This window comes from Drosophila sulfurigaster, chromosome X, assembly GCF_023558435.1.
Source record: "Drosophila sulfurigaster albostrigata strain 15112-1811.04 chromosome X, ASM2355843v2, whole genome shotgun sequence".
Taxonomy (NCBI): Eukaryota; Metazoa; Arthropoda; class Insecta; order Diptera; family Drosophilidae; genus Drosophila; species Drosophila sulfurigaster.
In genome coordinates this window covers 32,669,410-32,683,395 of record NC_084885.1, presented here as the reverse complement: position 1 = coordinate 32,683,395, position 13,986 = coordinate 32,669,410, and the positions used below count along the sequence as shown (strand labels likewise).

Genomic DNA, 13,986 nt, shown 5'->3' with positions numbered 1-13,986 from the left:
TAAGTTAACTATGAACAGACGAGTTTTCAAATTTAATATAGTTATACATTACATTACTCTATAATAATCAAATGTGCCAACTGTGGCCGTTAAGCGAGATAAAGGTGTGTAACGATGCAATGAATTAATTCGTTTGATTCACTTACTTCAAATTTAAGTTAACTATGAACAGATGAGTTTTCAAATTTAATATAGTTATACATTACATTACTCTATAATAATTAAATATGCCAACTGTGGCCGTTAAGCGAGATAGAGGTATGTAGCGATGTAATGAGTTAATTCGTTTGATTTACTTGCTTCGAATGTAAGTTAACTATGAACAAATGAGTTTTCAAATTTAAATTACTTATATTAAACATTACTCAATAATAATCAAAGTTGCCGAAATTGACCGTTAAGCGAGACAGAGGTGTGTAACGATGTAATGAATTAATTCGTTTGATTCACTTATTGTGTGTTCAAATTTAATTTAGTTATATTAAACAGTACTCTATAATAATCAAGGGTGTCAAAAGTGACCGTTAAGCGAGATAGAGGTGTATAACGATGTAATGATTTGTTTGATTCACTTACTTCAAATGTAAGTTAACTATGAACAAACGAGTTTTCAAATTTAATTTACTTACATATATTAAACATTACTCTATAATGATCAATATTTAATTTTATCGCATATAAATCGTTTCTCGAACATAAGTCTTAATACATTTCTTACATATTGTCTCACTTGACTCTTTAACCTGCAGACAGAGGCATTCTGTGCGACGTACAACATCGATCTGTTTGTGGTTGTCTACTCGGTGGTGGATCGGGGGGCGTACAAGTTCGCGGAGAAGGTGCTGCAGTACCTCAAGGAGAACGACATGCTCTTGACACGCGGCGCCATTCTCGTGGGCAACAAGACGGACTTGGAGCGACATCGCGAAGTCTCCCGCCAACGTAAGTTGATGAGGCTCAGCCTCAGTTGATGGATAACTAAGAATTGAAATCGATGTTTCAGTGGGTCGCAAGCTGGCCAAAGAGATAGCGTGCAAATTCATTGAGACATCGTCGGGATTGGATCACAATGTGGACGAGCTGCTCGTGGGGATTGTGGCGCAGGTGAAACTCAATCCGCAGCGCATTCGATTGCTCAGTGATCGGGATCGACGTCGCTTGAATCTGCAGAGCACCATCCAGAATCATCGCAGGATGCATTTGCCCACCAGGCGAATGGTGCGTCAGATGAGCATCTACCAAGCGGATGGCGTGGATGACAACGATGAGGATGACGATAACAACGACAACCAACACAACGGTGAGGTGGCAAATCCCGTGCCAAGCACTTCGGGTGCCGGAGGACGTAGTCAACAGGTGCGAAAGGCGAATCGACGGACTCTCAACCTGGAGAGCATACTGAAGATGGGCGAGAGCGAGCTGGAGGATGAGGAGAGCGATCGCCATTTGCCTGGCTATGTGAATGGACGCAGCAAGTTCGAGATGCTCGCCGCTGGCATGCAACAGCAACAACAACAATCCTCCAACTTCGATGGTCCCTCCACCTCAGCGGCAGCTGCAGCCGCTGCTGCTGCATCTGCATCTGCTTCGAGCTTGCAACAACGTCGCAACAATGCGCAGCCTTGGCATCACAATGGAACCTACCACGATGACGATGATGATGACGACGACGATGACGATGATGATGACGTTAATGGAGTTCGTGTTGGCGTCGATGACTCCGATGACGATGACGATGACGACGATGACTCGAACAAGGCGATCGATTGCAATCGCAAAGTCGTCACCAAGCTGACGGCGCGCACCAAAATATTTCTGTCGTCGGTGCTGCGCTTCAAGAAGAACATGAAGCGACGCAACTCCTCCAGCTGCAGCGATCTCTTTGTCATCTAAGCAGGGAGTGTGTGTGGAGTGTGAATCGAATCGAAATGAATGTGCAGCTGGATGAATACTTTTAGTCAGGCACTGTGAAGCTGCGGCTTGCCGAGCTACATACAACATCTCAAGTGGTGAGATCTTTTCCTGATTCCTGATTCCCGCCCGATCGATGTCCGATGTCCGATGAGATCCAAGTTATATTAGAGCATCTTCGACTCCAAATTTTTAAGTGTTGAAGCGCCATTAATACGGACAATAATTTTGCAAAATGCGAAAAGATCTTTCAAAAATAATTATAAACAAAAAAACAAATAAAAATTCAAACAAAGTGAAAATAAAATATAAAAAATAAAACAATATGACTTACAACAAAAATGACATTAACAAAAAAAAAGCAAAATTCCAAATGCAAGAAAAAAAAAGATCATTAATTTTGAAAATACAAAACAAATCATGACGAATAAAAAATCTTAAAAAAGAGAGAAAATACAAAACAATATTTCAGAAATTATGTCACAGAAAAAATCTTAAAAAAAAAAAATTATCACTAATTTTGAAAATAAAATATTTCATAAATCCTGTGGAACAAAAAATCTTAAGAAAAGAGAAAAATTTTTAAAATCTGATCAATAATTTTGAAACTACAAAACAATATTTCAAAAATCATGTCAAACAAAAAACCTTAAAAAAAGAGGAAAATTCACAAAAAAAAGATAATCAAAACCAATAGTTAAAAACAAAAAGGTCTAGGACCTTTTCTTGGCCCGGTGGCAACACTGGCGACAACCACACAAAAACAACAACAATAACTAAAACAATAGCTACAACATTATAATTTTATTTTATTTAAAACAAAAAGAAACCAACAAATCTGAAAAAAAACTGTGAACAGTCAAAAAGTTATAGATTTTAAGCATAGTCGACCATGAAATACCCTTTAGCAGAAAATCAAAATCAAATTCATTTTCGACTGATTTTAGGGTTTGACATTTTTAGAATATTTGAGCTATTTTTTTGTCTTTAACCAGAGAGAAGAGATCAACAAAACAAAGCGATTAGTTGATTTTGAAAATATCAAGAAAACATAAAGTGAAATAAGAAGTAAGAACACAGCGAAATAGAAAGCAAACATTCGCGACTAGCGAATGCTCTGAACAGTAATATTTTATAATAGAGGATGCCCTAGAGCAAGGGCTACTCACTAATTAACCATATTCCAGTTGTTATTTTCGATAAATGTATGAATTTTTGTTTTGTTTTGTAATCAGAAATGTTGTGCGAAATTACAGGATATCTGAATGATGAAACAGACAAAACGGAAATGGAAACGGAATTACAGCACGAACATAATAGTAATAATAATACTGAAATATTTAAATACTCAATTCATAAATGTCTTTTAACGTTCTCTGTGTTGTGTTTAACAATTGAAAACAAAAAACCACAAACAAATAATACAACAACAAAACAATGAAAATGCAGCAGTTGAATCCAAACACACACACGATAAATAATATTACTGATTGACAGCGACAAAAGAAGGGAGGAGTGAAAGAGAGAGAGAGAAACTATGCTCATAAATAATGTTACTGATTTACAGGGACAAACAAAGCGAGAAGGAGAGGGAGAGGGAGATAACCTATCCTCCAACCTTTTTACAACTTGCATGCAAATAAAATACAATCACTTACACCGCATTCCATACATACACAATATGTACGTACACATACGCATGAAAGCTCCACAAGCGCACACGCACACATACTGTGGATAGTCGTTGTATGTATGTATGTGTAATGTGTGTGCAGTGGAATTGGAATGCCGACAGGAAAATATCTACATATGTACATATAGTATATGTTTCATGCATATCAATGTTACATTGTCATTATCAACATATGATCACGACTCATCTGCTTGCCATCATGCTAATCTCATCTCAATGGAACACGCATTAAATGTTAAATGGTTTCCGTTCACGTTGCATGCTTTGCGAGTATGTATCGATATTGATGTCGATTCACAAGTTGTTATCGAGAAAGCGGCCTTCTAATTGCATGCAGTGTGGCGGCATGTCGATATAAATCGAGTATCAAAGTGCGACTACGGAGAAAAGGAGTAACAAAACCAAAATTACAATGAAAACAAAAAAAAAAACAAACAAACACCGAAGAACAATGCAATAGCAAACTAAACTTAACTAAACCCAACGAAAGTGAGCAGCAGTAACACAATGGTGCCATCAACTGGAAAAAGTCAATTGCAGCTGACAACAAAATAAAGTGAGCAAGAAAAAGAAAAAGAAGAAGAAGAAGCGACATGCGGTTGGAACAATAGGACAAGTTAAAACGAGATAGCAAATGCAAAAGCTCGGCCGCGCTGCTTACACAAACTAAATAGCAGCAGCTGCCAAACAAAAACAACAACAAGAAGAACAAGAACAACTGCAATTGAATAAAATATGCGCATCGAATTGAAATGCATAGGGAAATTGAGGAGATGGCGTTGGAGAAGAATGAACGCCTTAAATGATACACTTAAAGGACAAAGACGAAGTCGGATTGGGAATTGAAAAGAAAGGAATCGAAAACTAAACATAACGAACGATACGACGAGTTGATTTGAAATCGAAATCGAAATGAAATGAAATGAAATGAATAGGTAAGACTAATTAAATGATGATTAAGTATGCTAATAAGTATTTAGATGAATCCTTGAATCCCATACACCAAATACATATAATATAACATATATCTTATGCTGAAACGTAACCTAACTAAAGCATATCAATGCAATCCCAAGTCCCAACGACCTTTTGTGGGAGGGAAGGGTATCAATAACGTAACGTTACGTCTGTTAGAGTGTGACAAATGATATGACGTCAAAGACCATAAGGAATAAGTAGAAGAGTAGAAGAGCACAGACAGATAGAAAAGTACTTCATGCTTCACTAACTGACCCAGCACACAGACACATACACATAAACACACACACACACATATGCACCAACATACTATCTACTATATATACTAACTTTTAAAAACGAGACTGATTAAACCCCACTAAAAATGTGTGCGCCCAATTTTCATTTGTGTACACAAAACTTTTTCGATGAAAGATTTCCTTATGATTTCCATTTTGTACTTTTCCGGCGGCGCATTTCACACACAAATCCCATTTGATACAAGAAACCATTACCATATACATACATATATACAAATATGATACTAATTATACATAAATAACATATAATATACATTCATATTATAGTGCATCACCTACCACATAATATTATACACACTATACAAGTAAATATATATACTATATATATATGTATATCCAGTATACTATGAGATTGATCACTTTTGCTCTTTATACTCGTAAAACGTAATCTTAAGTTTCATATTTGTTCTTTTGACAAAAACCAAGAAAAGAAAAAAACATCAACTTTGGCATAGCAACAATTTTGAGATGATCTTAAGGCATTTTACACGATGATATATGATTGAGTATAGTCCATGATATAATCCCCAATAAAATGGGGGGATTCATTATGGTTTTAATCAAAACTAAACAGAAAATAAAAAGTGAAACGATGATCAATATATATATATATATGGTTTTAAACGATCTTTTCGATGTTCATTAAAATAGCGTTTTGGAGTATAAAGATGTCCAATCTTGGACTCGCTCAGCTGTATTGCTTATAAAATATGGATGCATACACTGCTGGTCCACTTCTCTATATAGAAACACAGCATCTCTCTTTCATAGATTCAATTCAATTCGATTCGATTTTAATTCAATTCAATAATTTAATAAATCAATATTTCTCGGCTCGGCTGTGATTTAATCGAGGGACTTCTAGTGTAAACATGCATATTTTGTAGGTAAACAAAAAACCAAAGAAAACCAAAAATTCAAGTATATACAAACAAGTTTTATAAATGTAAACCTTACACACGATTTTTGCTCTTTATATATGATACACAATATTTATATACTACCAACTTATATATACATACTATATATTATAAATGTAATATTCTATTGAAAGAGCAAACTACAAAATCGGCTAAATGAAAGTAGAATGAATTTTATTTTGCATATTTTTGTATGGCAAGAACAACAACAACAACAACAACAAAATGTCCACCACAAGAATAACGAAAGATCGCGTGCAATTGATAAATGAAGCAACATATTTAGAATACTTTATGGAATTGTTAAGATCGATCTCGATATCGATGACACTATCGTTATCGAGAACTCGAGATCGATATAGTCGGATGCGAAACCCTGTTGAAGAATTGTAAGAATTTTGTTCGTTGCATTCAATGAAATTGAATGCACGTTTTAATGGTCATATTTTAATCGAATGTACATTAATGTTTAAATAAATATATATATATATATATATGTATATGTATGCAACTGTGCTTCCTTTCGACTTCATTTTCCGCACATCGAAATTTGACAACTTTTCCGAGGAAAGGCAAATTCACTTGCCCGAAGTTAATTAAGTGAAAGGAGAAGGAGATTTAAGCCTCTGGCTGATTTAGCACGTTTGCCCACTTAACTGCAAAGCATAGTTTCTAATTAAAAGTTGGCCCATCTCCTTGTGGCTTTTTGGGGCGGCATTTTGATAAATGATGCGGCACTTAATCAGTCCTCAGATCCAGGGCAACAGCGAAGTGGACTGCCAGATACCCTAACTAAAACAGCTGCCACAAAGACAACTAAGCAACGAATATACCCGATGTCAACGGAGCTTTAACAAATGAAGATGACGCTGGACATCTGCTCCTTGGCTTCGTTTCGCTCCTCCACACACACACGACCTGGATAAATCAAATCAAATTTGCATGAATCGTAGCAGCAGTGATGCCGCAGCCCGCTAAAAAAAAGCTAGAACAGCTAATTATTAAGCTATACCATTATTATTATTTTCAGAGCCTTTGCTTTGGCTTGTACCTAAGTATTTAATTGATTTGCAGCATTATGTGGGTAATGTTAATTATAACTAGACCTTGCACTTTGTATGTTTTTAGGGATTAAATTCATTAGAATGCGAAGTTAATTGATAAATATAAACACTGGAAATATGAAAATCCAAAGTCTTATACAAACATTATTAAATTCTTGAATGCTTTAAAGAAGTTTGACCACGTTTGACTAACCAGCGGGAAACTAGCTAAATTGCCATGACTTGTTATTAAGCTATATCTTTATTAGTCTTATATTAAAGCTCTGGTTTTGGTTTGTATCCAGGCATTTCATTTGCAGCATTGTATATATGTATGATAGTTATAACTAGACGTCGAACTTAGCTATTTTTTAGAGATAGCCGAAAATAATTATTTTAAAATTTGTCAATTGATAAAACATACCTTGAAAATATACGAGATCCTCTGATCTATGCGGAATACGACTATATTCTTGAGGGCTTTCAAGAAGTTTGACCACGTTTGACTAACCAGCGGGAAACTAGCTAAATTGCCAGCACTGGACAGCGGCAGTGTGTTTTCAACAGACAGAGATTAAGTATACGCAGTGTGTGTATGTTTTTTTTTAGACCACTATTTAATGAGTTTTTAAGTTAGGATTTAAATAAAGTAAGTACGATTTGTGGGCACAGAGAAATCTCGTGGGACGTGTGTGATGAATAAATAAATAAAAATAAATAAATTAATGCGCAGCACGGCACAAAGTACAAAAGGATGCGACTCTTAACTAGCTTAACTCCTGAAACCCTTTTTCATCATCATATTCTTCTTCATCATCGTGTTGGGTGCAGCTCAACGTCGTTGCAAGATATTTACAGTGTTGCCAAGCATGTTGGCGAACTCGCGTTGGCCGCTCAATTGAAAAAATCCAGAATGCCATTCAGCAGCTCGTAGGCAAAGTCGCCTTCGGTTTCGCTTGCCACCGAAGCGGCCTTCTTCTTCTTCTTGTTCTTTTTCGCCTTCTTCGACTTCTTCTTCGACCCTGTCGTTGTTGTTCCCGTTGCTCCCGTTGCCTCCGCAGCTGCAGCTGGCGCCGCAGTCACCGCACTCACAGCCGCCTCCTCGGCAGCCACAACTGAATCAGCGGCTGCTGCCACAGTCCCGGACTCATCCTTGCTCTGCATCACATCCGTCTCCACGTGCTCACGAGTCTGATCTGCCACCGTGGCAGGTGTGGCAGCTGCGGCAACTGGTTTCTTCGCTGGCTTCTCGTCCTCGTCGTCGTCGAGTTCGTCGAGCAGACCGCCCAGACTAAAGCCGCCATAGTCGGCATCCTCTGGCGCCTCGGTGTCGTCGTCCTCGGTGTAGTCCTCGGCATCGTCGTCCTCCGCTGATGGTTCCTCGGCATCATCGTAATCGTCCTCGTCGTCCTCGTCATCATCGCCGCCAGCTGCAAGCGTTATATTACAAATATTAGTCAAGAGGGGAGCATAAATATTGCAAGTTATATTTTATTCGATATATACTAAAATATACTGAATAATATACTATACATATTATAATAGACTTTAGATAACTATAAATCCCCGATTTCTAATTAAGTAAACGGGTTTAAGCGCTGCTATTTCAAAGTTCCCAACTACCATATTTATATCTATATATAAAATACACTGTATAATAATATACTATACATATTATTATATACTATGTCATTATATTCAATATATTGATTTGATTTATTCACATTCTAATTTTATTATAGTTTTCTTTTAACACTGCTATTTCAATGTTAATCACAGACATTAAAAGTTTTATTATATACTATATATACTAGAATATACTAAATAATATACTATACATTTTATTATACACTATGTAATCATATACAATATATTGATTTGCTGAGTGGTTCGATAGATAATGAGAACTTCTAGTTTTATTATAGTTTTCTTTTAACTCTGCTATTTCAATGTTAATCATAATTCATTCTTTTTTCTTATTATCCATATTTGCTGTATTATTGAGTTACTAATTGAGAACAAATTGTTGAATTCATTAGGCTGTTATAACCATTAGCACTGCTATTTCAAAGTTCACAGTTATCTATATCTATGTCATCTATATCACCTATATGATCTATATCATTTATATTATCTATACCTTATATATCATCTATATTATCTATATCATTTATATTATCTATACCTCATATATCATTTATATCATCTATATTATCAACTATATATCATTTATATCATCTATACCTCATATATCATCTACATATATCTTACCTCCAAAGCCAAAGATGTCGTCATCGTCATCCTCATCCTGTGGCGCCTTCACCTTGGTGGGCAGAGGTTCGGCCTCGGCAACGCGCAGTCCCTCGGCTCCGAATTTGAAGCACGAGATGGGCAGCTGGGCCTCCACTTCGTCCTCGGCGCGCAGCTCGAAGGCGAGGCAGGCCTTGAAGTTCTCCTTGGCCTGGGACAAACCGTAGACGCGACCGCAGAACTTGTTGTAGCCGCCGGGCATGCTGACGCAAATGGGACGCGCCCGCTTGCTGGAGATGCGACGCGAGGCGAGCGTGATCTGGCCGAACTTGAGCGAGACGCTCATCTCGTCGTTGCCCAGATACGCGATCTTGGCACATCCGGGTCCGCTGGGCAGCAATGGCAAGCCGAACTTGCGACAGCAGTCGCAATGCGACTCCGTGCACTTGCAGTACCGACTGATGGGGTTCTTGTCCTCATCCTGTGGCTTGGGACTCTTGGTGGGCTTCGGTTTGGGTTTGGCTGTTGCCACAGCGGTTGTCTCTGCGGGTGTTGCCTCTGCGGCAGCTGCAGCTGCAGCTGGCACGGTGTCTTCGCTGGCGATCTCATTGAGGGTTTCATCCACGGCAGCAACTGCAGCAGCCGGAGCAGCGGGGGCAGAGGTCACGGGGGTTGCAGCGGTATCGAGTGCGTCCTGAGCGTCGGCTATGGGAGCTGAGCTGTCGGGGGGAGCGACATTGGGATCGATCTCCTCTGGGGGCAGATCGAGCTGCTTAAAGTTCTCGGAGATCTTGTCGGTGCGTCGATGCACCGTCTTGGCCTCGATTAGGACGGCGCTGGCCAAAAGCAGCACCAACAGAGAGCGGGTGATGGAGTTGCTCATCTTGTTGCAACTGCAAAGTAGAAATAATTCGATAATATTTCCGATTAATTTCAATTTTAAGGCTTGAGGTTTCACCCAGTTAACAACAACGAATAAAAAACCCCAAAAGTATTTCAAAGGTAAACAAAACTCGAAATAACAAAGCGCGAAGAAGAAAAAAAAATCGCTTTCAAGTGGCGCGCGATTAAATTTCTCTCCATTTCTTTAACTTGTTGTCGTTGTGTGTGTGTGTGTGTGTTTTTTGGCATGAACTGACGAAAGAAATGAATTTAAATAAATATTGACATAATTTCTTCTGCCACTTGCTATTCACTTCTCACTCTCGCTCGCTCGCTCTCTTTCCTGCTTTCTTTGTCAACGCAGCATGCGAAATAGCTTAAGACGATGGTCAGAGAGAGGAAGGGAGAAGGCAAGAGTGTCTGCACGAATTTCAAAGTAAACAAATTAACGGCATCTTCCATCTAGCGGGTGGCTCAACACACACACACACACGAGCACAAAGGGAGTGTGGGCAACTTGAACCGGAATCGAAATCGAATTCAATTTCGATGACTCGATGTCCATGCTCAATTTCGAAATGCGAATGCAAACAATAGCTGATTGATCCGAAGATCCAAAGACAAAAGCTAAATGAAAACAAGAAACAGATAAAGCAAAGACCAAACACAACAACAACAACAACGGCCAAAAACGAGAGTGAAATCTTCTTGAAAGACCCAACAACAAGTTCAGTTACTTAATTGAACTCTTTTTTGTTGTTTGTCGACAGCAACAACGTTAGAATGCGGAATGTGTGCGGAGTGGGAATGTGTGGAATCTGAACGTAACTGTTTCATCCAGCCAGCCAGCCAGCAAAGTGAAATTTGTGTACCTATTGACTCATTGAACCGTGCGCTCAGCTCTTCAAGTGGCCGCCGGCAGCGTAATAGCTTCGCCTAGTCTTCGGCTTAGCTTCGGCTCAGCTTCAGCTCAGCTTCGGCTCTCTTTCGGCTTTGCTACACTAACACTGTGTTAAGCTCGCATGCATAGCACTTCTGTCTGTAGAAGTTCTCTTGGCTGAATGTGAGAGCATGCTGATGTCTGTACGTGTGCAATCCTTAGGTATCTCGCTCTTGCTTTTGCTGCTGCTGCTGTGTGACCTTCCAGCTGGTAACAACAACAACAACAGCAACGGCAACAGAAACTCGCGCAATTTGTAACCCAATTGTTATTGTTGTTGTTGGCTGTGGCTGAGTGTCTCGACTTATTAGTGGATAGAAAGTATGGTGACCAAATGCGGCAGCACAAGTTGTTAACAGCAAACAACAACAACAACAGCAGCAGCAGCAAGAATAAAAGTCGAAGCTTTGGCTGAACAATTAAAGTAATTACAAGTGGAAATGATTTCTTCAAAATGACCACACAATAGAGCGAGATGCAAGATGCGAGTGTGGGGGTGGGTGAGTTCTCAATGCATCGGCACAGAACCGATATCGATTACGATTTTCAGTTTCTATCGATGTTTCCATCACGTAAGTTTGGAAAGAATTGTAATTATATATCGAAGCTTATGTTCTTTGTTCTTGCATTACTACATATATTGCAGCACACACACACACACACATACACAGAGTCACTGCAATCGTAGACAGTTAGTTGTTGGTGACAGTTAACCGTTGTAGCTGCAGTTATTGTTGTCGCCTCCGGTTGCGCTTCTGGTCAATTGGCCCAGTTGGCCTGAATTGGCTGTCGCATCCCAAAAATAAAAAAAACAAATTGTGTTCAGCTGTTCACATAATTTCACTGGCATTCCAATACGTAACCCGAACTGTGAAGCTCAAACTCGAATTCGAATTCGGAGTCGAATTTGAATTCGAACTCTCATTCACATTCATATTCATATTGACATTCATTTGCATTTGCCGCCTTTGGAACAACAACTAGGCAAAACTAGACAACTGTGAGTGTGTGTGTGGACTGTATGTGGATCGTGTTGTTGTCAGCCGCATTGTATTTTCTATTTTTGTCAATAAATTATAACGGTTGTGAAAAGATATTAGCATTAATTAATTATTAAACGCATAGGAAAATAGAAAGTAAGCAACAACAACAACAACAACGAAATGATCATAACACATGCGTAAAGCTGTGCTAGGCAAAGGGAGGGGACGTTGATGAGATTGAGATTGAGTTTGAGAAGGGGCATGGGACAAGGGGCAGGGGGGAAAGGAGCCCAACGAAATTGAAATCAAAATCGAAATTGAAAATCAAATCAAGAAATCAGAAAGAAAAAAATAAATGTTAATTATGCAGCCGCCGCCGTTAAGCGGTCCACAAAGCGAAAGTGTTGAAATTTTTGTATTTTGTTGTATTTTTTGTATTTGTTATTCATCTTTGCAGACTGCAAAAATTTCTTTTGTCATCTCTTGTTGTTGTCTTCTTCTAATGACGTCGATGATTACGACACGAATATTTTGATTATGCTAATCAGCTGCAGAAACTTTTACATCCTTCAATGGTTTATATAACCTACACACAGACACACACACACACACACACAAGCGTGCATAGAAAGAGGTAATTTGCATAATTTAGGTCTCACTTTCTTTGACTTTGATTTTTGCATGTGGGTGAAAGAAAACATTAGAATTACGATTGCGAATGCGAATGAGAGCGAGCGAGATGGTGAATGCACAAGCATATTAAGGTTAAGTAACTTCTTCTACTCAACGCTAGAGGAGTGAAATTTTACGATGTGTTTGGCTTTGACTTTAGCGCCCCCAGGCCCATTGATGACATTAACAAACGATCGAGAGATGGCGCTGGCGAGGCAAGGCGCGGTGAGAGCTTTAAATCCAGCATCCATCATTGTCAAAGCATTCAAGCTTTTTTCAAAGCTCACGCATGAAACGATGGACATCCTTACAAAATATCACAGCCGCGCGATTACTTCAAGCTCTAGTTATCGATAATGGAAGCGCGAGAGGACAAGCATGGAAACGGGAAGTAAAAATGGCCGTGGGAGGGACTTGGAAGTTTGGCTTTTAGTGTGTGAATTGAATTGAGTGCGGGCGGGCGGACGTGAAAAAGTGGAAGCAATAGAAAGATCTCTGCTGCTGATCGATCGATCGAATGGTAGAAAGTAAAACGAGTGCCAAATTCAAATAAATCAATTGGTTAGCAATAACCAAACAACAAAAACAATAAAAGAACAACGTTAAGCAGCACACCAAACACAAAGTGCGACTTCGAGTGCGAGTGCGAGAGGAACAGCAAGCTAAAGCAAACGCAAAACTGGTTGACACAATTTCTCAGCGACTTTTACGTGCAATGGACGTGTTGCTGGTTTTTGCCTTTGCTTTTGCTTTTGGTGTTTTGGGTTTCCTGGTCATCTTAAGTGGCAATGTTCTTCTGACTGTCTGCATTGGCCGCAATTGCCAGCAACTTGTGGATGTTGATGAGGTGGAGGCGGAGGGTAAGTAAAGTGCTCTGGGGTCTTATTAAACATATTTATTTATTTGTTTTTCTTTTGTTTTTTACCTATTTACACGTGTCTTATCCTGTGAATCCGTGAAGATGGCGGCAAGCGGCAACCACAAAATAATGCAAAAACACTTGTTTAAAAAAAAACAGCAAAAAAAAGTAGAATTCGTTTTAGGCGCGCGTTGCAAGTTTTATGTGTCTTCTGCTGCCAGTTGTCGACTGGGTGGAAGAGTGGAGAGTGGAACTTGAGAAGCTGAACTCAACGTTTAGAGACGCGAAACACAACTGCGAGAAGGCAGCGACGTTGAGCCGTGTTATTGGCAATTCCAACCGATCCGAAGATCCATCGAACCACAGCGAACCTCGTGCACGCCACACAACGCGAACAATGCCATAGACGGAAGAGCTGATGAGGGGGGAGGCGAGGCGACGACAGCTGAGCGTGGCTTTCTTTTTTGCCTCAAACGTGTTGGCACCTGTTTGGCCTAACGGGAGACACACCACACACACACACACATTCATGCATACATTATGTGCTAGTCGCACT

General features: G+C 39.3%; 2 protein-coding genes across 4 annotated transcripts in view; one reads left to right on the top strand and one right to left on the bottom strand.

The window, feature by feature from the left end:
- The window catches only part of LOC133847528 (TPR-containing protein DDB_G0280363), a 55,374-nt gene extending 53,178 nt beyond the window's left edge, over positions 1-2,196 (top strand). For all 3 annotated transcript variants that reach the window (XM_062282645.1, XM_062282644.1, XM_062282642.1), the window contains exons 12-13: positions 750-942; positions 1,004-2,196. In XM_062282645.1, the coding sequence (XP_062138629.1) occupies positions 750-942; positions 1,004-1,893 (1,083 nt within the window). In that variant the 3' untranslated portion in view covers positions 1,894-2,196. The remainder of the gene's footprint in view (positions 1-749; positions 943-1,003) is intronic.
- Positions 2,197-7,440: 5,244 nt separating this feature from the next.
- LOC133849361 (uncharacterized protein ZK546.14) lies at positions 7,441-13,731 on the bottom strand. Its single transcript, XM_062285391.1, has 3 exons — positions 13,497-13,731; positions 9,116-9,987; positions 7,441-8,274 (listed from the first exon to the last, which is right to left on the bottom strand). The coding sequence occupies exons 2-3, from the start codon at positions 9,975-9,977 to the stop codon at positions 7,739-7,741; spliced, it is 1,398 nt and encodes a 465-aa protein (XP_062141375.1). The 5' UTR covers positions 9,978-9,987; positions 13,497-13,731; the 3' UTR covers positions 7,441-7,738.
- Between the last annotated feature and the right edge of the window lie 255 nt (positions 13,732-13,986).

What these genes read in the sequence shown, in the direction of transcription:
- LOC133849361 (XM_062285391.1), bottom strand. Translation starts at nt 9,977, where the DNA reads ATGAGCAACTCCATCACCCGCTCTCTGTTGGTGCTGCTTTTGGCCAGC. An exon ending in CGACATCTTTGGCTTTGGAG is followed by an intron (nt 8,275 to 9,115) that starts GTAAGATATATG and finishes TAACGCTTGCAG; the next exon opens with CTGGCGGCGATGATGACGAG.